This window comes from Nomascus leucogenys, chromosome 17 (genome assembly GCF_006542625.1).
Source record: "Nomascus leucogenys isolate Asia chromosome 17, Asia_NLE_v1, whole genome shotgun sequence".
Taxonomy (NCBI): Eukaryota; Metazoa; Chordata; class Mammalia; order Primates; family Hylobatidae; genus Nomascus; species Nomascus leucogenys.
In genome coordinates this window covers 83,875,711-83,903,397 of record NC_044397.1, presented here as the reverse complement: position 1 = coordinate 83,903,397, position 27,687 = coordinate 83,875,711, and the positions used below count along the sequence as shown (strand labels likewise).

Below are 27,687 nucleotides of genomic sequence, written 5' to 3'. Positions count from 1 at the left end.
CTCAGCACTCTTAGAACAAGGCTTGGCCAGGCGCGGCGGCTCACGCCTGTAATCCCAGCGCTTCGGGAGGCCGAGGTGGGTGGATCAGTTGAGGTCAGGAGTTTGAGGCCAGCCTGGCCAACATGGTGATACCGTCTCTACTAAAACTACAAAAATTAGCCGGGCGTGGTGGCGTATGCCTGAAATCCTAGCTACTTGGGAGGCTGAAGCAGGAAAATCGCTTGGACCTGGGAGGCGGAGGTTGCAGTGAGCTGAAATCGTGCCACTGCACTCCAACCTGGGTGACAGAGCAAGACTCCGTCTCAAAAAAAAGAAAAAAAAAAAGGCTTGGCATGTGACATGTCTCTGTAAGTATTACCAGCACCGTCTTCATCATTCCCCCTGCCTGAAAGAAAGGTGGCCAGGTTGGTCCACGTCAGGAGGTCCGGGGGAGGCCCTGCTCGGCTTCTTCATGGCTATGTGGTCTTGACAGCTCCTCTTGGAGCCTCTTCCCTAAACAGCTGAGGATGACTGGGTGACAGCATTTGCTTCATCTCATGCTGCCTCTCCACCTCCCCTGTGCTCAGGCCAGGCGAGGCAAGACTTAAAACACCTACAGCTCTGGAGCCGGATGCCATGGTGGGTCTAAATCCCAACCCACTGGCCACCACTAACGTCAGTGTAACCTAGGAATGGCAGCTGCACCCACCCTGGAGGGCTGGGAGAGGGTGGAACTTAGTGAGCCCCAGCTCCTGGTCCTGGCTCAGTCACTGCCACTCACCACCTTCTCCTCTCCCCCAGGGGTCCTGCTGGGTGTTCGGGCTGTGCCCAGTCTTGGCTACACTGAGGACCCTGAGCTGCCGGGCCTGTTCCACCCAGTGCTGGGCACGCCCTGCCAACCACCACCCCTGCCGGAGGAGGGTTCCCTGGGAGCTGTCTACCTGCTGTCCAAGCAGGGCAAGAGTTGGCACTATCAGCTGTGGGACTACGACCAGGTCCGGGAGAGCAACCTGCAGCTGACGGACTTCTCACCCTCACGGGCCACTGACGGCCGGGTGTACGTGGTGCCTGTGGGTGGGGTGCGGGCTGGCCTCTGTGGCCAGGCCCTGCTCCTCACACCGCAGGACTGCAGCCATTAGCTGGGGCTGCGGTCTCAGGCTGCAGCCTAGCTTGGTCACCATTTGAAGTGTGCCTCCACCTCTCCCACTGTGTGATGGCCACAAGATTTAAGCTAGGTCTCAGGGGCCTCCAGCCCTCCTTCATCAGGGCCGCCCCCTGCAGTATTGAGCACCAACTGGTCCCTCTAGGGAGAGATTGACAACAGCCCAGACCTTGCGGCCTGCCTGTCCCATCTGAATGTCGCATCGTCTGTTTGTCACTAGGGGCCGCCTCTGTCACCTCACTAGACATCTAAGGAACCTCCTGCCTGGGCCTTCTGCTGCTCACAGGACAGGGACACTGAACTGCGCCAGCCTCAGCTCACCCCTCCTTAGCCCAAGGTCTTCCTCACGCTTGCCACCTACTAGTCATACTGGCCTTTCAGATCCCTGAAGTGTTGTTCAGATCCCTGGAGCATTGAGTCCCATCCCCAGCCCTCTGCTGCGGATCACTCCTTAACTTCTCCATTGGGGCTCAGGTATCACTACCTCAGGGAAGAGTCCTGCAGCCCCAGTCAAGACACCCCTCCCCCACCTCATGTCTTCACAGTTTTAAAGCCCATCTGGGAGCAGTTACCTGTGCCAGCCCCTCTACCTGTGTTAGCAGATCTGGCAACCCTGTAAGGGGGGTGCTAGATGGACCCGATTTGACAGATGGCAAGACTGAGGCCTGGAGAAGTGGAATCGCTGGCCTGAGGTCACATGACTAGCACGTGGCAGGGTCAGGATTCAAGCTAGGTAGTCAGCGTCTCAGCCAGGCTGTCTCCTGGCTCCCTGAACATTAGGGTGCTGACCACAAACTTTCTTATCCACCCATACAAACATCTAGTGAGTGTGTGTGATTACTAGCTTCATGAATACCTGACCCCTCCACTCTGAAGTAGGAGGAACAGGCCTGTCTGGATCACTTCTCTGTCCCTAACTGAGCCCGTCTCATTTAGGGAAACTACAGAGCACTGTTGCTGGAGTGTACTGGCGTGATCTCAGCTCACTCCAGCCTCCACTTCCCAGGTTCAAGTGATTCTCCTGCCTCAGCCCCCCAAGTAGGTGGGATTACAGGCATGCACCACCATGCCTGGCTAATTTTTTGTATTTTTAGTAGAGATGGGGCTTTGCCATGTTGGCCAGGCTGGTCTTGAACTCCTGACCTCAAGTAATCCACCTGCCTCGGCCTCCCAAAGTGCTGGGATTACAGGTGTGAGCCACTGTGCCCGGCCACAGTGCAGTATTTCTAACCAGTGATCAGGGTAAAGAGGATGCGTGTCCACCATCCCAGCCCTGATCAGCCTGTGTGTGCATCCCCCATCCCAGCCAGGGCTTGGAGCAGCCTTGGTCACCACCGTGTCCCCTGCATTGTAACACATCCAGGCACAAGAATAGCCGCCCAGTGACTGCCAAGTGAGTGAACCAGCCTGCTCGGAGCCTGCCTCTTTCCCAAACTGCTCATTATCCTGTTACCCCACCCAGCCCACGTGTCCAAATACACTCCAGATGCAAAATAAAAAGCTCTACGACATTGGCTGTGAATGTCCTGTTTATTGGGGTGTTGTCATGGGTAGGAGGCTCAGCAGAGCCATTCTGCCTCCTGCTTTCCAGTACTACCCCGTCCAGCAACTGCCTCTCGTATATTAAGTATCAAGATGGTCAGTAGAAAAGGAGAGCGTTCTCCATTGGGGCTCAGGTATCACTCCTGAGGCTCACTCCTCAGCCCTGGAAGACAGTGTGGGAGCTTCAGCTTAAGGAAGAGGTAGGTGCCTGTCCGCCAGCCCAGCCTCAAGGGCCAGGAAGACCTGGCTATGGGTGCTGGAGGAGCCGTTAGCCACACCCCAGGGTTCTACAGTCTTTGGTTTGGATCAGGCTGCAGGCCAGGGTCCTGGCTGGCAGCCCCACCCACCCTGCACCTCTGACACACACCCAGCGCTTTTCCCTGCAGGGGCCCAGGATTGTATGGGGCCCTCCTGAGTGTAGCAGCTCTGAGTCGCAAGGGGAGGCCTGCTTTCCCAGCCTCTCAACCTCCTTTCTGCCACTGCAGTTTGCTGGGAGAAAGGAGAGAGAAGCCTGGGGGTCAGGCAGGAAGTGTAAGTCCTGAGGCCGGATCTGGTACACAGAGGAGCGAGGTACTGTCACAGTGCCGGCACAGAAGCTGGGATGTGGCTGTGGTTTGGGTCTGCAGGAGGTCAGCAGAGTCCTCTGAGGAACACGGAGGATCCCACAGGGCCACAGCAGGGCAGGATACTGCCCAGCAGTATCAGCCCTCAGGCCACGCCCAGTCCCATGGGGTCATGCCCTCTGAGCCTCTTGTCACTCAGCACTCAAATGGCTCCCTGGTGAAGACATGGACTGTCACTCTCCCCAGATGGTCCAGCAGTGCCTGCATCTGTTCACCACCACCGATGCCTGACCCTCTGAGGCGCCACAGATGAGCCTGACCCAGTCCCCAGCCTCAGCCAGCTGGCAGCCTGGAGGCTGACAGGGAGGCAGGTTAGAAGTGATTCGTGTGTCCACAGGCACCCTGTCACACCATACCCTGTGACATATGAACTGAATGCTCTCAGGGCAGCCCCTCAGAAGCCTTCCCGGCAGATCGGGGAACCCCCTTCTGGTTTTTCTGACTCACTGCCTCATCACGTTCCTTCCAGGTCCCCAAAACCCCTGCATCATGATGGGGCCAGGTGCTACCTGGTCTCCCAAGGCCCTTCAGACCTTTCCACGTTTGTCTCATGTGGCACATGACAGAATCTCTCCCGTCCCTGGGGGCCAGCTCCCCCATGGCCAACCTCAGGCCCCCCATGGCATCTCAGGGCTCCTCCAGCCAGACTGGCACCATCCAATTAACCTGATGGTGGCTCAGCAGCTCAGCTCTGTGCCAGCCCTTGCAGGAGGCAGATCATGTTGTCCAGGCCCCAGAGGTAGCCGTCCTCACGGTTGCCCTCAGCCCAGGGCAGCCTGTGGCTGAGCGTCTGGTGGTCGGGTAAGGCCACCGTCTTGCCGAAGTCTATCATCCAGACCTTGGCCAGGCCGGTGTGGTCGTGCACGAAGAGGAGGGAGCTGCCTACCACCTGCCGGGGGAGAGACGGGAGGTTAAGGGAGGAGCAGGCACTGGCCAAGGTCCCTTCCTGACAAGCAGCAGAGCAGGGTGGTTGACAGCATGAACCCTGGAGCCTGGCTGTCTGATTCATATCCTGGCTGTGCCACCTCCTGGCTGTGCAGCCTTGGGCAGGTGTCTTAACCTCTTTGTGGTTCTGCGTCCTCATATACAAAGTGAGAGTAATACAGTTAGCCTCCCTAGGCCGTGGTTTCATTTTCTTTGGTTTTAGTTACTCTCAGTCAACTGTGATCCAAAAACATTAAGTGGAAAATTCCAGAAATAAACAATGCATAAGTTTTAAGTTGCACACCATTCTAAGTACTGTGATGAAATCTCGTGCCATCCTGCTTCGTCCCACCTGGGATGCAAATCATCCCTCTGTCCAGCGTGTCCATACTGTATCCGCAACCCACCCACTAGTCACCTAGGAGCCATCTTGGTTATCAGATCGAGAAAACACAGTCTATAGTTCAGTACGATCCAGTTTCTGGCATCCACTGGGGGTTTGGAAGAGATCACCTGAGGATAAGGGGTCGACTGTAGGATCATTTACCTCAGAGGCTGCTGGGCATATTATATGTATGAATTAATCTACATTAAGTGCTTAAGACAGTGCTTGGTACATAGCAAATACACAGCAAATGTTCAGTGTGAGGCATAATCAAAATGCACTGCAGCCTTGACCTCCTGGACTCAAGCCTCAGCCTCCTGAGTAGCTGAGACTACAGGCGTGCACCACCACGCCTAGCTTTGCTTTTTTTTTTTTTGAGACAGAGTCTCACTCTCTTGCCCAGGCTGGAGTGCAGTGGCACAATCTCAGCTCACTGCAACCTCTGCCTGCTGGGTTCAAGCGATTTCTGGCTAATTTTGTTGTTGTTGTTGTTGCTGTTGTTGAGACAGAGTCTCGCCCTGTTGCCCAGGCTGGAGTGCAGCAGCGCAATCTCAGCTCACTGCAAGCTCCACCTCCCGGGTTCATGCCATTCTCCTGCCTCAGCCTCCCGAGTAGCTGGGACTACAGGTGCCCGCCACCTCGCCTGGCTAATTTTTTGTATTCTTAGTAGAGACGGGGTTTCACTGTGTTAGCCAGGATGGTCTCGATCTCCTGACCTCGTGATCCGCCCACCTCGGCCTCCCAAAGTGCTGGGATTACAGGCATGAGCCACCACACCCAGCCAATTTTTGTATTTTTAATAGAGACAGGGTTTCACCATGTTGGCCAGGCTGGTCTCGAACTCCTGACCTCAAGTGATCTGCCCGCCTCAGCCTCCCAAAATGCTGGGATTACAGGCGTGAGCCATTGCTCCTGGCTGCTTTTTTTTTTTTTTTTTTTTTTAAATACAGGGCTGGGCGCAGTGGCTCACGCCTGTAATCTCAGCACTTTGAGAGGCCGAGGAGGGCAGATCATGAGGTCAGGAGATCGAGACCATCCTGGCCAACACGGTGAAACCCTGTCTCTACTAAAAATACAAAAATCAAAAATTAGCCGGGTGTGGTGGTGGGCACCTGCAGTCCCAGCTACTCGGGGGGCTGAGGAAGGAGAATGGCGTGAACCCGGGAGGTGGAGTTTGCAGTGGGCCAAGATCGCGCCACTGCACTCCAGCCTGGGTGACAGAGCGAGACTCTGTCTCAAAAAAAAAAAAAAAAAAAAATAGAGACAAGGTCTCACCATATTGCCCAGGCTAGTCTTGAACTCCTGAGCTCAAGCGGTCCTCCCACCTCGACTTCTCAAAGTGCTGGAATTACAGGCATGAGCCACTGTGCCTGGCCTTTGCTAAGCCAGAATGCAAACTCAAATGCCTTCAGGATCCAGAATGAGTGAAGAGAGCCTGGTAGAAACTAAATAATTGGATCATGTGCTGGTCATGGTAGTGCACACTTGTAGTTCCAGTGACAGGCGGCCCAGGCAGGAGGATCACTTGAGCCCAGGAGATCGACACTATAGTGACCTATGATCGCGCCACTGCACTCCAGCCTGGGCAACAGAGTGAGACCCTGACTCTGACCAAAAAAAATTTTAAAAACTAGAATTGGATAATGCCTTCACTTAGAAAGAGACAGCTTCTCAGGCCTTGTGGACTGCCACTGATGACTGGTTTCCTTCTCTATAGCATGGGGATAATGGTACCAGCCCCTACTCATCAGGTGCCTCGCAGTGCTTGGCACAGTCAGCTCTCAGTAGATGCTGTTTTATTTTATTTGTTTTTATTTTATTTTATTTTATTTATTTCTGAGACAGAGTTTTGCTCTTGTTGCCCAGGCTGGAGTTCAATGGCGTGATCTTGGCTCACCACAACCTCCGCCTCCAGGGTTCAAGCAATTCTCCTGCCTCAGCCTCCCAAGTAGCTGGGATTACAGGCACGCGCCACCACACCTGGCTAACTTTGTATTTTTAGTAGAGATGGGGTTTCTCCATGTTGGTCAGGCTGGCCTCGAAATCCCGACCTCAGGTGATCTGCCCGCCTTGGCTTCCCAAAGTGCTAGGATTACAGGCATGAGCCACTGCACCCGGGCTTTTTTTTTTTTTTTTTTTTTTAATAGAGACGGGGTCTTGCTATGTTGCCCAGGCTGGTCTTGGCACTCCTGGGCTCCAGCAATCCTCCCACTTCAGCCTCCCAAAGTGCTGGTATTACAGGTGTGGGCCACGACACCCAGCCCCTTTTTATATCTTTGACCTGTAACTCATCAATGGTTTCCCCTCCATGCACCTGGACCCCGACACTCATACATCCACCCATGGCAGCCAGGGCTCGCACCTCGTGGGTCTTGAAGAAGGGGGAGATCTCCAGAGCTTCACGAAGTTCTTCTAGGCGTGCCACGTACTTTTGCTGTGTGACAGGGAGGGTTCCTTGGTTAGCATGGGGACTTTGTGGGGCCTTGCCCACCTTGAGCTCTGACCTCACCCCATTCCCCCAAAGAAGCAGGCAGGCTCTAGCCAGGATGGAATAGGGGAGCCATGGGGAAGACAGGGCGGAGGAGTGAGGGCTTGGATTCATCAAGGTAGCATGGAGAAGAGTGGTGGATTCCATGAATTTCCACTCCCATCTGGAGGTGGAGTCTGTCTCCCAACCCCTCGATCCAGGCTGGGTCACATGACTTGCTGAAAGGCAGAAATGATGGTGGCCATTCTGAGCCCAGGCATCAAGAGGCCTTGAATTTTTACTTGTTCTCTTGGCCCCCTGCCTCCACTGTAAGAACAATCCCAGGCCATCCTGCTATCGAGAGACGTGCGGCTAAGTCATAAGCCAAACGGCAGAGCTGGGAGCAGGGCCACCCTGGACCAGCCAGCCTTGCCAAGCCACCAACTGACCTCAGACTGAGCAAAGCCAGCCAGTATCAGTCCAGCCCCACCCAAAGCAGAAGACCACTGACTCTGGAGCAAGAATAAATGGTGGCTGTCTTAAGCTGCTACATTCTGGGACATGGGTGTCCCACTCACCAGGATGACGTGGTCTCCATCCACGAAGTCCTCCAGCACTTTTGTCACCTGCTCCAGTGCCTGCGTCTTCTTGAAGTTGGTGTTACAGGTCCCATCTGCCTTCTGTAGGGCAGGGTGTGCAGGGGCAGGGTCATGGCCTTTTCCTTCCCACGCCCAATACCCAGCAACCTCAAATACCTCCCAGGAGGCCAGGCACGGTGGCCAAGACCAGCCTGGGCAACATAGCCAGACCCCATCTCTATTTACAAAAAAAAAAAGCCTGGTGTGGTAGTATGCGCCTGTGGTCCCAGGTGTGGGATCACGCCTGTAATCCCAGCACTTTGGGAGGCCGAGGCGGGAGGGTCACTTGAGTTCACAACCAGCCTGGCCAACATGGTGAAACCCTGTCTCTACTAAAAATACAAAAAATTAGCCAAGTGTGGTGGCGGGCACCTGTAATCCCAGCTACTCGGGAGGCTGAGGCAGGAAAATCACTTGAACCCGGGAGGCGGAGGTTGCAGTGAGCGTTGATTGCACCACTACATTTGAGCCTGGGTGACAGAACAAGACTCTGTCTCAAAAAAAAACAACTTCCCAGGGCCACCCACCTGCCTGCACACTTGCTGCCAGAGGAGGAAGCCAGCTTACCTGCCCAGCCCAGCTCAACCCAGTCCCAGGTCACATGCCTGAGCCCCAGTCCTTCCACACCCTTCCAACCTTGAACCTCCTGGTTGAACCCATCTAGCAAAGTGGGCTTTGGAGCGGGGTGGAGCTGGCTTTGAATCGTGACTCTGCTCTTTTCTTTTTCTTTGAGATGGAGTCTCACTGTCACCCAGGCTGGAGTGCAGTGGTGCAATCGAGGCTCACTGCAAGCTCTGCCCCCCAGGTTCATGCCATTCTCCTGCCTCAGCTTCCTGATAGCTGGGACTACAGGTGCCCGCCACCACACCCAGCTAATTTTTTTGTATTTTTAGTAGAGACGGGGTTTCACCATGTTAGCCAGGATGGTCTCGATCTCCTGACCTCATGATCCGCCCGCCTCAGACTCCCAAAGTGCTGGGATTACAGGTGTGAGCCACTGCACCCGGCCGTGACTACTCTTTTCTAGCTGGGCAGTCTTAAGTCATTTTGGCTGCCTCAGCCTCAGTTTCCTCATCTGGAAAATGGGAATTGTGTTGGTGTCTACTTGCTAAGGCTGGTATAAGGATTAGAGGAGACCAGGTGTGTAGGATGCACAGCACAGTGCCTGGCATATAGTTATTTGAGACTAATGAGACTAATGTTATCTGTTATGTTTGAGTAGGGCTCAGAGAACCCACCTAAGTCATCTGCTACACTGTGCCAGGTACTATGTGGGCACTTGGCAACAGGGGGTAACACGACAGACACAGTCAGATGAGGGGGCAGACACTGATTAAGATGATCAGAAAGGAAGATAAGAATAATGAAAGAGTATAAGCAGCTATGAGGAGGTGAAGAGGGGACCCTGATCAATAGAACAGAAATCAGGGAGGGCTTCCCTGAGGAAGCAAAATTTGAAAGGAGACAGAAAAATGACTGAGAATCAACCAGACTGGGGGCACAGATGGAAGAGACCAGGGTGTGGTGGCATGCACCTGTGTCCCAGCTACTCAGAAGACTGAGTTGGGGGGATCACTTGAGTTTAGGAGATTGAGGCTGCAGTGAGCTGTGATCGCGCCACTGTACTCCAGCCTGGGCGATGACAGAGTGAGAGCCTGTCTCAAACAAACAAATAAACAAAAAAAATAGAAGAGCATTCCTGGCAGAGGGGTGCAGAGGCCTTGTGGCAGGAAAAAGCAAGCCTATTTCAAGTAAATGCAAGTGCTTCACTGTGCCTTAAGGTACACAAAAAGAATGAGAGGAATGAGAGGCTGGGCATGGTGGCTCATGCCTATAATCCCCACACTTTGGGAAGCTAAGGCAGGCAGATCACTTGAGGCCAGGAGTTCAAGATCAGCCTGGTCAACATAGTGAAACCCCGCCTCTCTTAAAAATACAAAACAATAGGCCGGTCACAGTGGCTTATGCCTGTAATCCCAGCACTTTGGGAGGCCGAGGCGGGGGGATCACAAGGTCAGGAGTTCAGGACCAGCCTGGGCAATATGGTGAAACCCTGTCTCTACTAAAAATACAAAAATTAGCCAGGAGCAGTGGCGCGCACCTGTAATCTCAGCTACTTGGGAGGTGGAGGCAGAAGAATCGCTTGAACCCGGGAGGCAGAGGTTTGCAGTGAGCTAAGACTGTACTACTGCACTCTAGCCTGGGCAACTGAGCGAGACTCTGTCTCAAAAACAAAAAAAAACAAAACAAAAAAACAATTAGCCAGGCATGGTAGTGCATGCCAGTAATCACATCAAGTCAGGAAGCTGAGGTGGGAGAATCGCTTGAACCCAAGAGGTGGAGGTTGCAGTGAGTTGAGACTGTGCCATGGCACTCTAGCCTGGGTGACAGAGTGAGACTCTTCCTCAAAAAAAAAGAAAAGAGAAGAATGAGAGAGATGAGGCTAGATCCTAGAGGGCCCTACAGGCTATGGAACTTTGCTTCAAGGTACTAGGGAGCCACAGAAGGGTTTTGAACAGGAGAATGGCATGGTCGGATCTGCAACAGGCATTCTCATACATTGCTGGTGGGCTGTGCGGTGGCATAACACCAACAGCGGAAGTTTGGTCATCTCTAGCAAATTTCCCATGCCTTTAATCTTTGACCCAGGAGTCCTGCTTCTGGAAATCTACAGCTCAATCTGCATACTTGCAAAATGTCTTATATGCAAAGTGATTCTTTGAGGCCTGCTAATGGCAAAAAATGGAAACAACCCAGGTGTCTGTTTATAGGGGACCAGGCACAGTCACAAAAACAGTGTTACATAGCTGTGGGGGAAAAAAAAAACAGAAAGAGGAGGCTTTCTATGGAATGATGTGGAAAACTCTCCAGGGTGTTACTATTAAGTGAAAATAGCAAAGTACCAATCAGTATGCGTACTGAGGAACATTTCGGATCTACAACTCCATTTACTTGCACTAACAGGAAGAAATACAAGAAACTGATAAAGTGGTTCCCCACGAGCGGGTAGAGAGATAGAGGGACAGAATGGGAAGGACAGCAGCAGAGTTGGGAGAGAAATTTCTCCACATTTACCCTTTTGTAATATTATTTTGACTTTTGAACTGTGGGACTAGCTATTCAAACAATTTTTTTTCTTCTAGAAACAGAGGCTCCCTATGTTGGCCAGCTTAGTCCTGAACTACTCCTGGCCTCAAGCAATCCTCCTGCCTTGGCCTCCCAAAGTGCTGGGATTACAGGCATGAGCCACCATGCCTGGCCTATTCAAACAATTATATTTAATTTGACAAAGAAAAAGGAATGCAAGAAAGAAAAAGAGAAACCTTCTCCATAGCCGGGGGAAAGGGATCCCTCCAGCTCTTGTGCTGCAGGGAGACCAGGGCCAGGATGCCCAGGGAGACAGAGGCAGGAGAAGATGGGGCTGGACTAGGACATGACCATGGAGAAGGAGAGGAGGAAAAGATGGACTCAGGAGATGCTCAGGCAGACGGATAAACAGAACATGGGCTCTGATGGGTGTGGAGGTAAGAAAGAGGCTGGGCTTCCCCAGCCCCAGCCTTTCATCCCACGCCGTCTCCTGCACTCTCTTGTGGCTTTCCCCAAGAAGCCCTGCCTGGGATCTGGCTATAGGCCTTTCCGGGACAGGCCAGGCGGTTCCTGGTCCTCACCTTGATGCCCTCGATCCGGAAGCCCAGGGTAGAGGTGGAGCTCATGGTTTCCCTCCACTGCATGTAGCGGGGCTTGGTGACTGCACCCTGGGCATGCTCCTCGGGGGTAGGGGCCCCAGGGTCCACAGCCACCATCTTCTCATACATGTCCTTCCGGGGACGGGGACGTTCCCGTGCCTTCACTAGCTCCTCTTCCAGATAGGTCCTGAGCACACAGAGGATGTGACAAAGGAAATTATGTAGAACAAACTGGAGGGCTTACCCTTCCTGATATTGACATAAAGCCACAGTGTGGCACAAGAATGGGCAAATCAACGCACAGAATACAACAGAGTCCACAAAGACACACACGTAGAGTTGTGCAGTTTATGATAAGGCACTGCAATTCAGTGGGGAAAGGGAAGTCTTTTCAATAAACAGTGCTGGGTCAACAGGACATCCATATGGAAAGAAATGAACCTGATCCCTACCTCCCACACACAGAAACATTAATTCTAGCTGGAATGTAGGTCTAAATGTGAAAGCTAAAACAATAAAGCTTGTAGAAGAAAACATAATATTTGCATGATCTTGGAGTAGGAAAAGATTTCTTAAACAATGAAAAAAACTGACAAACTAGACTAAATTAAAGGTAGGGCCAGGTGCAGTGCTCATGTCTGTAATCCTGACACTTTGGGAGGCCAAGGCAGGAGGTTCACTTGAGCCCAGAAAGTCAAGATCAGCCTCGACAACATAGCAAGACCCTGTGTGGTGTTAGTTACAACGTATATTGGTTTCTGTCTATGGTTCCTGGCTGGTAACTCCCATAGCCCTTGTTACAATCTTTTTTTTTTTTTTTTTTTTTGATGCCCGCCCGAGCTAGAGTGCGATGGAATGGTGGTGATCTCGGCTCACTGCAACCTCTGCCTCCCGGATTCAAGCGATTCTCCTGCCTCAGCCTCCCGAGTAGCTGGGATTACAGGTGCCTGCCACCACACCCGGATAATTTTTTGTATTTTTAGTAGAGATGGGGTTTCACGATGTTGGCCAGGCTGGTCTCGAACTCCTGACCTCGTGATCGGCCTGCCTCTGCCTGCCATTTACAAGTGTGAGCCACCACGCCCAGCCTTTTTTTTTTTTTTTTTTTTTGAGATGGAGTCTTGCTCTGTCGCCAAGGCTGGAGTGCAGTGGCATGATCTTGGCTCACTGCAACTTCTAGAACCTCCCGGGTTCAAGTGATCCTCCCACCTCAGCCTCCTGAGTAGCTGGAATTACAGGAGTACACCACTACACCTGGCACATTTTTGTATTTTTTTAGTAGAGTCAGAGTTTCACCATGTTGCCCAGGCTTGTCTTGAACTCCTGGCCTCAAGTGATCTGCCTGCCTTGGCCTCCCAAAGTGCTGGGATTACAGGCATGAGCCGCTGCACCCGGCCACAATCTTTTGTCATAATTTTGGGTGTGTTAGATCTCAGGAGCCGGCCTCAAGAAACCAGAATCTCTCTGACCTCTTCCTGCCCTCCTTTCACCTGCCCCAAGGCAGGACTCTAATCTTTCCCCACCTTCTTGACTGTGGGTTTTAGGACCCTCCCCAGAGAGGATGCCACCCTATACCCTGGGGGAAGGAATGCTGGTGTCTTAAAGCCTCCATAAAAACCCAAGGATTAGGCCGGGCATGGTGGCTCACGCCTGTAATCCCAGCACTTTGGAAGGCCAAGGCGGGCGGATCAGGCCGCTGCATTCCAGCCTGGGCAACAGAGTGAGACTCTGTCTCCAAAAAAAAAAAAAAAAAAAAAAAAAAACCCAAGGATTGGGTTCAGGAGCTTCCAGATATCCGACCCTGTGGAGGTTCCTGGAGCATGGTGCGCCCAGGGAGGGCATGGAAGCTCCGTACCCCTTCCCCCATACCTTGCCCTACACATCTCTTCATCTTTTGCAGTATCCTTTGTAGCAGCACCCAACCAGGGACTGGTTTTGTAGAAGACAATTTTCCCCACGGACCGTGAGGGGGATGGTTTCTGGATGAAACTGTTCTACCTCAGGTCATCAAGCATCAGTTAGATTCTCATAGGAGCATACAATCTAGATCCCCTGCAGGCACAGTTCACAATAGGGTTCGCCCTGGACCGGTACTGGTCCATGACCCAGGGGTTGGGGACCCCTGCTTTATATTAAACCAGTAAAGGTAGGTAAGTGTTCCCCTGAGTTATTTCAGCCACTCCAGCAAATTATTTGAACCCAAAAAGGAGGACATGGGAACTCCAACTTGGAGCCAACCAGTCAGAAGTTTCAAAGGCCTGAACTTATGACTGGTGTCTGTAGCCGGGGGGCAGTCTTGGGGATTGAGTCCCCAACCTGTAGGGTCTGACACTATTTCCAGGTAGATGGTGTTAGAATTGGATTGGAGGACATCCAGCTGGTGTCCGTTGCTTGGTGTGTGGGGTTAAAAAACCTATACATTTGGTCACAGAAGTCTTCTGTGCTGTCATTGTTGTGGCAGTGGTGTGAGAATGGAAAAGCATGGATACAGAACTTTTCTTAAACAGCGTGTCTCTACAAAAAAATTGAAAATTAGCTAGGTGTGATAGTATGTGCCTATAGTCACAGCTACTCAGGGGGCAGAAGAAGGAGGATCACTTGAGCTCAGGAGTTCAAGACCAGCCTGGGCAGTACAGAGAGACCATGTCTCTATACAAAATAAAATATAGCCAAGCCTGGTGGGACATACCTATAGTCCCAGCTACTCTGGAGGCTAAGGTGAGAGGACTCCTGCCTGAGCCCAGGAGTTCAAGGCTACAGTGAGCTATGATCATGCTACTGCACTTCAGCCGGGGCAAGAGAGTGAGACTCTGCCTCAAAAAATAATAATAATACAAATACTATTTTGTTTATCAAAATATGCTTATCAAAAGACTACTAAAAGAATGAAATGGGAGAGTTGAAGACTGGTGTGTGTCTGTGTGTGTGTGTGTATACAGCCTCCCAGAGCGTTGGGATTATAGGTGAGAGCCACTGAGTCCAGCTTGAGAAAGCAATTAGAGTTCACTTCTTGCAGACCGGGAGTGGTGGCTCACACCTGTAATCCCAGCACTCTGGGAGGCTGTGGAGGGTGGACCATCTGAGGTCAGGAGTTCCAGACCAGCCAGGCCAACATGGTGAAACGCCATCTCTACTAGTAATATAAAAATTAGCCAGGTGTGGTGGCGGGCGCTTGTAATCCTAGCTACTTGGTTTACACAGGAGAATCACTTGAATCCAGGAGGTGGAGATTGCAGTGAGCCGAGATCGTGCCACTGCACTCCAGCCTTGGCAATAGAGTAAGACTCTGTCTCAAAGAGGAAGAAAAAGGGATCCTATTCCAAACCCATTGGAATGGTTTAAGTTAATAAAACAGACAGTACCAAGCACCGGTGAGAATCTGGGATGACTGTAACACTCATACATGGTGGTGGGAAGGTACACTGGTACAACCACCTTGCAAATGGACTCGGCGTGATTTTCTTTTTTTTTTTTTCTGAGACAGGGTTTCACTCTTGTTGCCCAGGCTGGAATGCAATGGCTCAATCTCAGCTCACCACAACCTCCACCTCCCAGGTTCAAGCAATTCTCCTGCCTCAGCCTCCTGAGTAGCTAGGATTACAGGCATGCGCCACCATGCCCGGCTAATTTTTTGTATTTTTAGTAGAGACAGGGCTTCACCACGTTGGCCAGGCTGGTTTGGAACTCCCAACCTCAGGTGATCCACTGGCCTCAGCCTCCCAAAGTGCTGGGATTACAGGCATGAGCCACTGCGCCCGGCTAGGCCAATATTTTCAATAATGCCCACCCCCTGCCCCAGGGCTGCCCCAGCCCCACCTGCTGCCCATCTTGCAGTCCATAATGGAGGGGCCCTCGAAGTCAGCCAGGAGGTCTTCCATCTGGTTGAAGGTCTGGCCATCCTGCAGCACCATGCCATAGTAGGCAGGCACGAAAGGTCGCAGTGGGTCTTTCATCAGCTGCTCCAGGCTGCGCTGCTCACACTGACAGAAACGTTTCAGAATCCGACCATCCTCTCCTGCCTGGAAGTTCCCTAAAGGTGGCAGAATAAATGAGAGGATCAGGAACTGGATCAGGAAGAGAACCTCCCCCCAGTTCCCTGTTCGCATCAGATCCTGGCCACCATTATCTTGCCCGACCCTCCTGCAATGCTTTCTCTCCCTGCAACTTTTTTTTTTTAATGATTTTAAGATTTTATTTTATTGTTTTGAGATGGAGTCCCACTCTGTTGCCCAGGCTGGAGTGCAATGGTGCGATCTCGGCTCACTGCAACCTCCGCCTCCCGGGTTCAAGCAATTCTCCTGCTTCAGCCTCCCAAGTAGCTGGGATTACAGGTGCACACCACCAAGCCCGGCTAATTTTTGTATTTTTAGTAGAGACAGGGTTTCACCTTGTTGGTCAGGCTGGTCTTAAACTCCTGACCTCAGATGATCCACCTGCCTCGGCCTCCCAAAGTGCTGGGATTACAAGCGTGAGCCACCACGCCCAGCCTGCAACTCTTAAAAGTCTTGCCCAGGGGTTGGTAAGGAAAGGGCGAATTTCTGTTCTCTGTTGCTTAAACCAAGTCCTGTTCCCAGCACAGGATATCCTCATTTGTTTTGTAATTTTTGATTGTACACATGTGATCATCTGTGGGAATTCTGTGAGATCTAAGTCCAGAGCATCACTCTCCAGAGTGGATTTGCTTTTGCTGCTGCCTGGAGTCCCAAGGTGCTAACAACCAGGGCCTATTTAAGTTAATTTATAGATCAAGCATTTCCTGGACCATGCAGAGTGTATAGATTATAATAATTCTAATTTCTTCTTGTGGCAAGCTGTATTTTCAGATTATATTTTCTTTTTCTTTTTTTACTTGAGAGGATCTCACTCTGTCACCCAGGCTGAAATGCAGTGGCGCAATTGTAGCTCACTGCAGCCTCAAGCTCCTAGATTCAGGTGGTCCTCCCACCTCAACCACCAGAGTAGCTAGGACTACAGGTATGCACCCACACCACGCCCAGCTAATTAAAAAAAAAAAAATGTGTAATGTCGGGTTGGGGGAGTGTTGCTATGATGCCCAGGCTGGTCTCCAACTTCTGGCCTCAAATGATCCTCCCATCTCAGCCTCCCAAAGTGCTGTGATTATGTCCAGCCTGGATTACATGTTCCAAAGTTGGCTACAACAGTATCTCCTGATCACAGTGGGTCTCAGACCCATTCCTGATCTTGCTGTTATAGAATTTTCCCATCAAGGAGTATACTCTTAATTGCTCTCCCAAGTTGGGTGCAGTGGCTCATGCCTATAATCCCAACACTTGGGAGGTTGAGGCAGGAGGATCCTTTAAGGCCAGGAGTTCAAGGCTGCAATGAGCTATGATTGCACCACTGCACTCCAGCCTGGGCAACAGTGAGATCCTATCTCAAAATTAAGTGAATAAATAAAAAATAGATTGCTCTTCCATTAAATATGGGAGGGTTTATGGCAGAAGTGCTACTGCATGACTTCTGTTGGCAGAGACACTTACCTTCAAGGTAGTCCTGAGCTGTCTTGTTAGAAATCTGAGTACTCTGAGGCCACCATACTGTGAGGAAGCTCAAGGAGCTACACGGCGAAGCCACATATAGGCTTTCCAGGTGGCAGCCCCATCTGAGACCCCAGCCAATTGCCAGCATCAATCACCAGGCATGTAAGTGAATGAACCTCCAAAAGTTTTCAGCTTGTAGCCTCCAGGTGTCCCTAGCTGAGTTCCCAGATATTGTGGAGCAGTGAAAAGCCATCCCTGCCATCCTGTCTGAATTGCTGACCCAAAACTTGTAAGGTTAATAAAATGGTTGTTTTATTCTACTAAGTTTTTTTTTAACCAACACTAAGTATTGGGGTTTTTGGGTTTTGTTTTGTATTTATTTTATTTTATTTTATTTATTTATTTTTGAGACAGAGTCTTGCTCTGTCACCCAGGCTGGAGTGCAGTGGTGCTATCTCGGCTCACCGCAACCTCTGCCTTCCAGGTTCACGCCATTCTCCTGCCTCAGCCTCCTGAGTAGCTGGGATTACAGGTGCCCGCCACCACACCCGGCTAATTTTTTGTATTTTTAGTAGAGATGGGGTTTCACTGTATTAGCCAGGATGGTCTCAATCTCCCGACCTCGTGATCCGCCCGCCTCGGCCTCCCAAACTGCTGGGATTACAGGCGTGAGCCACCGCTCCCGGCGTATTTATTTTTGAGACAGGGTCTCACTCGGTCATCTAGGCTAGAGTACTGTGGTATGATCAAGGCTCACTGCATCCCAGACCTCCTGGACTCAAGTGATCTTCCCACCCTCAGCTCCCAAGTACCTGGGACCACAGGTGCATGCCACCATGCCCAGTTAATTTTTTTTATTTTTCATAGAGACAGGGTCTCACTATGTCGCCCAGGCTGGTCTCAAACTCCTGGGCTCAAGTGATCCTCCCACCTCAGCCTCCCAAAATGCTAGAACTACAGCCAGGAGCCGCTGTGCTCTGCTGAGTTTTTTGTTTTTTTAATAAACTCAGCAATAGTAACTAGAACACATATAGATGGCAAACTTGTGTTGACACAGTCTTAGGGGGCCTTGCCTTATTTCCAGGTCAGATCTAAAGACAAATAAGGCAGAAAAGTTCTCTTACTGTCTCCATTTGCCCAACCTGGGCACACTTTTCTAGTCCAGTCTGCTGCTGGTTTTTGCAAATAAAGTTTTATTGGAATACAGATACACTCATATGTTTACATAGTGTCTATGGCGGCTTTCCTGCTGTAATAGCAGAGCTGAGTAGCTGCAACAGAGACCATAAGGCCCACAAAACCTAAGGTATTTATGGCCTAGCCCTTCAAAAGAATATATGCTACCATTGTGCTACTATGTGCTAGAGGCATTTGCGACATCCTGGGGGCAAAATGTTACAGCTGCTACTTACTGAAGGCCTACTATGCTCTGCACACAGGAGAAGGCAAGGAGTGATCATTTCCATTCATGAGAGTCCTGCGCCTCAATCGTTTTTGTTTTTTTTTTTGAGATGAAGCTTCACTCTTGTCACCCAGCACCCAGGCTGCAGTGCAATGGCATGATCTCGGCTCACTGCAACCTTCGCCTTCCGGGTTCGAGTGATTCTCCTGCTTCAGCCTCCTGAGTAGCTGGGATTACAGGCACCCGCCACCACGCCCAGCTAATTTTTGTATTTTTAGTAGAGAAGGGGTTTCACCACGTTGGCCAGGCTGGTCTCAAACTCCTGACCTCAGGTGATCCACCCGCCTCGGCCTCCCAAAGTGCTGGGATTACAGGCGTTGAGCCACCGTGCCCAGCCAGTCTTTTTTTTTTTAATTGAAACGAGGTCTCACTATATTGCCCAGGTTGGTCTTGAATTCCTGGGCTAAAGCGATCCTCCAGTCTTGGCCTGCCAAAGTGCTGGGATTACAGATGTAAGCCACTGTGACTGGCCTCAATCTTTATATAATTTTGATTTTAAGTCTTCAGTTAATCCTGCAAGGGAGGTTAGATTATCTCCACATTAACACATGGGGCAGCTGAAGCCCAGTAAAGGAAAGTAACTTGCCCAAGTTCACCCACGAATACAGAGCAGAACTAGGGTTTGAACCCAGACCCATCTGTCTCCACAGCTGAAGCTCCCTCTCTCCACCAGAATAACAGGGAATAGCCCTCTGCCCTGACATATGAAGGGCCAGGCCGAGGCCTAAGCACTGCCCATAACAGTCCCACAAGGTGGGGACTGTCACCAAGCCCATCACTAGGTGGGGGAACTCAACTACAGAGAACATCCCTTTCCCTGGCCCAAGAGACTCTGCCCAGCTCTGTCCACCACCGCCCCACTTACCAGCATGTCCAGAAAGCTGGACCCAAGGGTAGTGTTTTCGGAAGGAGACCACGAAGGGCGAATACTTCAGAACTGTCTTCAGCTTCTTCCAGGGTTTGCTCTGTAGGGAGCAGAGCAGGGTGGGGTCAGGGCCAAGGCCAGGGAAGGCAGGGGCTAGAGGTGCTGCCATGAGAGGGAATGAAAGGGGACCTGCAGTTTTTCCAGGGCCAGGGGCTTCCTGGGATCACTGTTCCTAGGCTTGTTGGGGTGAGTGAGCCCCTCTTAGTTCAGCAATCACATGATCGCCCAAAGGCCTCAGCATGATAGGGGAAATTCTTTGTCCATTTCTCCCCTCTGTCATCACTTTCTTTGTATCTATGTCTCTCTGTCCTTCTCTTATGAGTAAAGATCTTATGAGTAAGGATAGGCTAGGTTTTGTTGTGGTTTAACAACCAACCCCTACATCTTCCACTGCACATACACAGTTCCAAATCTTTTTTTTTTTTTTTTAATTGAGACAGGGTCTCTGTCACCTAGTCCAGAGTGCAGTGGTACGATCTTAGCTCACTGCAACCTCTGCCTCCAAGGCTCAAGTGATCCTCCTGCCTCACCCTCCGAGTAGCTGGGACTACAGGTGCATGCTACCATGTCTGGCTAATTTTTGTATTTTTAGTAGAGACGGGGTTTCACCATGTTGTCCAAGCTGGTCTTGAACTCCTGACCTCAAGCAATCCACCTGCCTCAGTCTCCCAAAGTGTTGGGGTTACAAGCATGAGCCATTATGTAGGGACCAGTGTCAAATCTTGGAAGCCCCATCTCTGTCCCTAAACCAGGTCAGACCTTTTGGGGAAAATGATAGAGGCAGGAGTTTTGATGGATGGAGATGGACCACAGAGAGAGACAGAAATAAAGAGACAGATGACATAGTGATGACAGAGAGACAGAGACAGCGACAGAGACTGTGGCAGTCATGACAGCTGTTCACCACATAGCTCCAGCTACTAGTTCAGGGACGTCCCTGCCCTCCTGAACTGGGGATTGTTGTTTTTTGTTTGTTTTGTTTTGTTTTCATTTGTAGAGACCGGGTCTCATTCTGTCAGCCAGACTGCAGTACAATGGCACCATCATAGCTCACTGCAACCTCCAACTCCTGGACTGAAGCGATCCTCCCATCCCAGCCTCCTGAGTAGCCAGGACTACAGGCGTGTACCACCATGCCCGGCTATTTTATGGCATCTTGCTATGTTGCCCAGGCTGGTCTTGAACTCCTGGCCTCATGCAATCCTCCCACCTTGGTCTCCAAAGTGCTGGGATTATAGGTGTGAGCCACCACACCTGGCCTTGCTTTGGCCAATTAACTGTGAGCAGAAGTGTCACTTTCGGGTAGGAGCCTTAAGAGCCCGTTTATGACTTGCCACGTTTGTTCCCCTGTGGGTGAGGGAGTAAGAAGAGAAATGGAAGCTCCCTCAGCCTAGGCCCCTGAGTGAAGACAGCATGAAGCAGAGGCCCTGACCCACCACTGACCTGTGACCAATGTGCAGTATAAAGAAAAATAATCCTTTGTTGTTCTAAGTCACTAAGATTTGGGGGCTGTTTGTTACTGCAGAAAATCCTGACCTACCCTGACTAATACAGAGACAGGTACAGAATTGCTAAAAGATAAATAGGCCGGGTGTGGTGGCTCTCACCTGTAATCCCAGCACTTCGGAAGGGTGAGGTGGGTGGATCACCTGAGGTCAGGAGTTTGAGACCAGCCTGGCCAACATGGTGAAACCCCATCTCTACTAAAAATACAAAAATTAGCTGGGTGTGGTGGTACACACCTGTAGTCCCAGCTACTCAGGAGGCTGAGGCATGAGAGTCGTTTGAACCCGGGAGGCGGAGGTTGCGGTGAGCCAAGAACACACCACTGCACTCCAGCCTGGGCGACAGAGCAAGACTGTCTCAAAAACAAAACAAAACAAAACAAATATAGGAAGACTAAAAGAGAAAGATACAAAGTAATGATGAAAAGAAAAGATGAATAGAAGTAGAGAAGGAGAGATAGAGAACAAAGGAAACCACAGAAGCAGCGGATACGGTGGCTTACGCCTGTAATCTCAACACTGGGAAACCAAGGTGGGAGGATCACTGAGCCCAGGAGATTGAGGCCAGCCTGGGCAATATAGCAAGACCCCATCTCTACAAAAGATTTAAAAATTAGGCTGGGCGCAGTGGCTCATGCCTGTAATCCCAGCACTTTGGGAGGCCCGAGGCGGGTGGATCATGAGGTCAGGAGATCGAGACCATCCTGGCTAACATGGTAAAACCCCATCTCTACTAAAAATACAAAAAATTAGCTGGGCATGGTGGCGGGCACCTGTAGTCCCAGCTACTCGGGAGGCTGAGGCAGGAGAATGGTGTGAACCTGAGAGGCGAAGCTTGCAGTGAGCCGAGATCGCACCACTGCACTCCAGCCTGGGCGACAGAGCGAGACTCCATCTCAAAAAAAAAAAAAAAAAATTAAGAATCAGCTAGGCGTGGTGGTGTGCACCTGTAGTCCCAGCTACTCGGGAGGCTGAGGCAGGAGAATGGTGTGAACCTGAGAGGCGAAGCTTGTAGTGAGCCAAGATTGCACCACTGCACTCCAGCCTGGGTGACAGAGCAAGACTCCACCTCAAAAAAAAAAAAAAATAAGAATCAGCTAGGCATGGTGGTGTGCACCTGTAGTCCCAGCTACTCGGGAGGCTGAGATGGGAGGATCACTTGAGCCCTGGAGGGTGAGGCTGCAGTGAGCAGTGATTGTGCCACTGCACTTCAGCCTGGGTGACAGAGTGAGACCCTGACTCAAAAAAATAAGAAAGAAAGAAAGAAAACCAGAGAAGCAAATAGAAAACAGGGTTTTCGTTGTATCATGCTGACTAAACTATGAGCTTTTTGAGACAGGGTTAGTGTTGGATTCATGAACACATACACACACAGGAATACATTCTGCACCCCACAAGCATGTCAAGTCCCTTAACAAGTACTGGAAGAGTGGGTCACCTCCAGAGAAGGAAGCTGTATGGCTCATCCCTCTCCTACCCCAGGATCAGGGACGTGTTCATCTCTCCCGCCACCTCAGAGCCCAGCTACCTCACAGACATCTCTTTGACAGTGGGAAGGTTAAGAGGGAGTCAGGGTGTTGGACTTCAGGGTTCAGGAAGGGCTAGTCCCTCCCCAGTCCAGCTGCCGGCCCTGGGGAAGAGATGATTAATAAAGGTTCCTGTTTACTAAGTACCTGGAACATTCCAGGCACAATGACAAAGACTCAGTGTGCCACAACCTACTTCATTTCTAAAAACACAACCCCAGGGAGATTATCGTCTCGGTGTTACAGAGGAGGAAACAGAGGGTCTGAGAGGTGAAGCCACTTACCTAACATCACCCCACACAGCACTGGGGTTCTAGCTCTGGTTGGATCCCGGTGCCTTGGGGCTTATCCCCTACACTCTTGCTGGACTACAAGCTCATGATGGCAGAGACTGGGGTTGTCATGGTTATGATTACGTCCCCAGCACACGGCCTGGCACACAACAGATGCTCCAGAAACATTCTTTGATGCTTGGACTGAAGAATGTTAGTTGAGATTTTTTTAATAGTAATTTTTTCTTTTTTTTGAGACAGAATCTCACTCTGTTGCCCAGGCTGGAGTGCAGAGGTGTGATCTTGGCTCACTGCAATCTCTGCCTCCCGGGCTCAAGCAATCCTCCTGCTTTAGCCTCCCGAATAGCTGGAAAACAGGTGTATACCACCACATCTGGCTAATTCTTTTTTCCTTTTAGTAGAGATGAGGTCTCACTATGTTGCCCAGGGTGGTCTCAAATTTCTGAGCTCAGGCAATCCTCCTGCCTCAGCCTCCCAAAGCACTGGGATTATAGGCATGAGCCACCACACCTGGCCCCTTAATCATAAACGTAATATCTTCTCTGTTTTATGTTAGATCTGGGCTGGGCACAGTGGCTCATGCTTGTAATCCCAGCACTTTGGGAGGCTGAGGTGGGTGGATCACCTGAGGTCAGGAGCTCAGAACCAGCCTGGCCAACATAGTGAAACCCCATCTCTACTAAAAAAAAATTAGCCGGGTGTGGTGGCATGCGCTTGTAGTCCCAGCTACTTGGGAGGCTGAGGCAGGAGAATCACTTGAACCCGGAAGGCAGAGGTTGCAGTGAGCTGAGATCTCGCCACTGCACTTCAGCCTAGGCAACAGAGTGAAACTCTGCACCGCGCCCCCTCCAAAAAAAAAAAAAAAAGTTAGATCCAGTGGTTTATCTGGGCTTTCTCGGATTTTCTTCACAATGGTCTCAGCTTATATGCTCCTTCCTCCAGGAAGCCCTCTCTGATACCCTATGTCTGGCCAGTGACCTCCTTCTGGGCTCACACATCCTCCTGACCACTCTGAACTGTGACTGTCGGCTGATGGGTCTGTCTCTCTCATGGGCCTGGGAGCTCCATGAGTGTCTTGGTCACTGCTGTTTCCCCAGCAAAGCTAACATAGGACCAAATACATGGTAGGGGCTTAGGGAGTGATTTTTGTCTCATTAGAAGAATAGGATAGCACACCTGTAATCCCAGCACTTCGGGAGGCTGAGGCAGGAGGATCATTTGAGCCCAGGAGTTCAAGACCAGCCTGGGCAAGATAGCGAGACCCCGTCCCTACCAAAAAAGGAAAAAGAAAGAGAACACAATTTTAAAAAAAGAAGGACAGGAGGGTGAGAAGGAAGGAAGGAGGAAAGGGAGAAAGGAAGCTGAGCCTTTACGGTCAGAGAGGATTTCAAAATTAAGGGAGAAGGAAGCAAGGGTATGCTGGGCAGTGGGAACGGCTTGAGCAATGCGTGGAGGCAGGACGACAGAAGAGTGTTCAAGGAACAGCGTGTACTCAGGCCTAGTTACAGCAGAGGGGGTCAGGAGGAGGGAAGGAAGTCGATTCTGGGAAGGCGCCTGGAGACCGGAGGCTCCAAACACAGCACTGAGCCCCTGACTGCTCTCACAAAGGGCACCTGAGCAGACAGAGCTGGGCCATGGAGGCAGATTCTGGAAGGATGAGAAAAAAACTGGAGATAGGAAGGCCTGGGAGGGAGACAAGTTAGGAACCGATCCACACACTGCAGGGTTTAAACGATGGGTTTGAAACTCAGCCAGAACTGAGTTAGAATCCTGGCTCTGAGTTGACGTGGCCAACCCTAAGCAAAGAATCTCACCTCTCTATGCCTCAGCTTCCCCATCTGTTTGTTTTTTTGAGACTGAGTCTTGCTGTGTCACCCAGGCTGGAGTGCAGTGCTGCAATCTCGGCTCACTGCAACCTCCGCCTCCCACATTCAAGAGATTCTCCTGCTTCAGCCTCCCAAGTAGCTGGGATTACAGGTGCCCGCCATCACACACCTGGCTAATTTTTGTATTTTAGTAGAGACAGGGTTTCACCATGTTGGCCAGGCTGGTCTTGAACTCCTGACCTTAGGTGATCCCCCTGCCTCGGCCTCCCCAAGTGCTGGGATTACAGGCTTGGGCCACTGAGCCTGGCCCCCATCTGTTGAATGGAGACAATCTCAGTGCTGTCATAAGGATTCAGAGTTAACACATACAAAGCCCTTAATTAAGATAGATGCTATTTTAAGATAAAAAAAGACAGAAAAAAAAATTGACAAAAAAGACCAAAAAAAAAAAATTAGAAAAAACTTAAAACAGTGTCTGGTGTACAGTAAGGATTAGAATTATTCGATCCGCATCTTGCAAGGTGTATATCCTTGGATAAGTGACTTGAATTCTCTGTGCCTCAGTTTCCTCATCTGTAAAAGGGGATAATAATAGTATCTACCTCAGCCGGGTGCAGTGGCTCATGCTGGTAATTCCAGCACTTCGGGAGGCTGAAGCGGGTGGATCACTTGAGGTCAGGAGTCTTGAGGTCAGCCTGGCCAACATGATGAAACCCCGTCTCTACTCAAAATACGGAAATGAGCCAGGTGTGGTGGCGGGCGCCTGGTGTCTCAGCTACTCAGGAGGCTGAGGCAGGAGAATCACTTGAACCCGGGAAGCGAAGGCTGCAGTGAGCCGAGATGGCACCACTGCACTCCAGCCTGGGCAACAAAGCAAGACTGTCTCAGAAAAAAAAAAAAAGTATCTACCTCATTAGGGCTGCTGCGAGGAGTGAGTAGTTAATAAAAGCACAGCACTTAGCACAGGGCTAAACATGAGTGAGTGCTAATTGTTGTTGTTGTTGTTATTATTATTATTATTATTATTCACCCACTTCCAGCTCAGCTGTTCTGAGATGCCAAGGAAGTGAGAGGGCAGGCAGAGAGAAAAAAGCAATGGGGCCCAGGAAAGTCAGCCCCTGCACACAGGCACAGGCACGTCAAGGCAGGTCTGTCTCTCACAGCTAGGGCCACATGTGTGAACACGTCTCCAAGGAAGGCATGTGGGGTGAGGGGGGCTCAGAGCAGAGTCCAGCCAGGGGCCCCAGAGCAAAGAGAGGCCTCAGCAGGCAAGCTGGCAAGCTGATGGACTCCGGACTCGGCTCCCAGCCCCACGTGAGGCTCTCCAGTTTCACACCAGCCTCTGCTCTGTCCTGCCCTCCCTGAACCTGCCCGGCCAGTCCTCCTGATTCACCAGGGGAGAGCCACACCCAAGCTGGGGGTGACGGTGGACGAAGTAAACAAGAGTGTGCAGGGGGCTCCTTGGGGATCTAGGGGTCACAGGGGAGACCAGGTGGGCTCCTGGCTAGGCCAAGGATCCTTTGGCGTCTGGGGTCACACAGCCCTTTTGCGAATCTGATGAAAGCTGAGGGAATCGCTTTGCTCCCTAGAAAAATGTACATAGAAACAGGCTAAGGGGTGGTGAAGGCTTGCGACCCTTTAAGACAGCCACAGGCCCCAGATTAAGAAATGTGGCGTAGAAAGTGCACCCTGCCTGTCTCCCTATTCCAGTGTTCTTCAGATTCCAGAGGATTAGACAGATGTCAGCCCGTCGCTGCAACAACGTATGTGAACACGCACGGCAGGCTCCTTAGTCCTACAATTTCAGGGGTTCCTGGGCCCCATAAAGTCGGTCAGTGGCCCTCCATTGTAGACCCCCAGGAGTGGAGACAGTGCAGGAAGGGGAAAGGCGAGAATTAAGAAGGGGTGCCTGGAGTGAATTAGTAACCTGGCTGTCAGAGGGAGGAGGTCAGTGGATGGAAGAGGTTCCTGGAGATGAAATTGCTGGTGGGCAACTAAGAGTAAATGGGTAGAGAACTTCCTAAGCAAAGGCGGAGGAATAAGGAGTTTTGCGTGATGTGGCTCAAGGGGAGGATGGGTCCCACTCACCCCAGACCTGCCCTCGGGATCGCTGGCACCTCCGCCCCCGGCCACCACGTCATCCTCAGACTCGTCGAAGGAAGAGGCAGAGGAGAAGCCGCCGCTGCCCCCCTCAACCCGGGAGGGGGGTCCCACTGGCTGGGCCTCAGGCTCAGGGGTCTCAGGGGTGATGATGAGGCGGGGCACAGGGCACAGGGGGCTACACTTCAGGTGAGAGTACAGGTGAGTCACCAATTCCCCAGGTTCTGGTTCCTCTAATGGGCCATCCTCAGGCTCTCCCAAGAGGCAGTCTGTCCCAGGTGCTGTCTGGGAACCGTCAGTGCTAGGTTGTGTCCAGGAGCCATCGGTATCCTGTTGTATTTGGAAACCACCAGTGCCAGGCTGTTTCCTGGCTGTTTCAGTATCCTGTCTTTTCTGGGAGCCATCAGTATATGGCTCTGTCCAGGGACCTTCAATATCCTGTTGTGTCCTGGAGCCATCAGTATACAATTCTTTCCAAGAGCCATCAGCACTTGGCTCTTTTGAGGGACAGGCTCCTTCTGGGTGAGTCTGGAGGTTGGAACTGTTCTGGTGGGTCCAGAGGTTATCAGTCCAGAACTTGACCCTCGCTGGCTGAGTCTGTGACCCATGCGTTTCCAGCTCTGTCCAGGGCCCATCAACCCCTGGCTGTGTCCAGGGGCTGGCCTCCTCAGGCTGAAACTGGAGGTCGGACCTGTGCGGATCAGTCCAAAGGCCATCTGTCCCGGTCTCCGTCCAAAGACAAGTCGTCTCCAGCTCTGACCAGCTCCTTTCTGGATGCGTCCGGAGGCTGGACCTGTCTGGCTCCGTCTTTTGCCTGGGCCTCTCGGTCTCTATTCCAAGGCCAGCTGCCGTGGGCTCCGTCTGTCCGTCTGTCCAGAATTCTGCCTGCGGACTCTCTGTCCCCGGCGCAGGCCCGAGGCCGGCCCTCTCGGGCTCGCTGTGGAGGCTGGACCCCTCGGTCCGGGCCCAGGGTCCGCCCCCCTCCGGCCGCCCCGCCGGGGCCCCTGCGCCGGGCCCAGGTCGCTGCTGTCCCGGCTGCCGCCGCCGTCCTCCTCGCGGCGCCTCCAGTCCCATGCGGGCCGCCGCGGGCAGCGCCCCGGCCTCCGCCTCGCTCAGGCTCCCACGGCACGGGCAGCGCCTCAT

The 27,687-nt window shown here is 51.6% G+C and overlaps 2 protein-coding genes across 5 annotated transcripts in view; one reads left to right on the top strand and one right to left on the bottom strand.

Moving 5' to 3' along the window:
- The window catches only part of C17H19orf54 (chromosome 17 C19orf54 homolog), a 9,576-nt gene extending 6,919 nt beyond the window's left edge, over positions 1-2,657 (top strand). For 3 of the 4 annotated variants that reach the window (XM_030796631.1, XM_030796629.1, XM_030796628.1), the window contains one exon: positions 781-2,657. In XM_030796631.1, the coding sequence (XP_030652491.1) occupies positions 781-1,118 (338 nt within the window). In that variant the 3' untranslated portion in view covers positions 1,119-2,657. The remainder of the gene's footprint in view (positions 1-780) is intronic. The other variant, XM_030796632.1, reaches the window with a different exon arrangement.
- ITPKC (inositol-trisphosphate 3-kinase C) lies at positions 2,653-27,687 on the bottom strand. Its single transcript, XM_030796617.1, has 7 exons — positions 26,533-27,687; positions 19,235-19,334; positions 15,223-15,436; positions 11,389-11,593; positions 7,661-7,762; positions 6,978-7,049; positions 2,653-4,195 (listed from the first exon to the last, which is right to left on the bottom strand). The coding sequence occupies exons 1-7, from the start codon at positions 27,685-27,687 to the stop codon at positions 3,992-3,994; spliced, it is 2,052 nt and encodes a 683-aa protein (XP_030652477.1). The 3' UTR covers positions 2,653-3,991.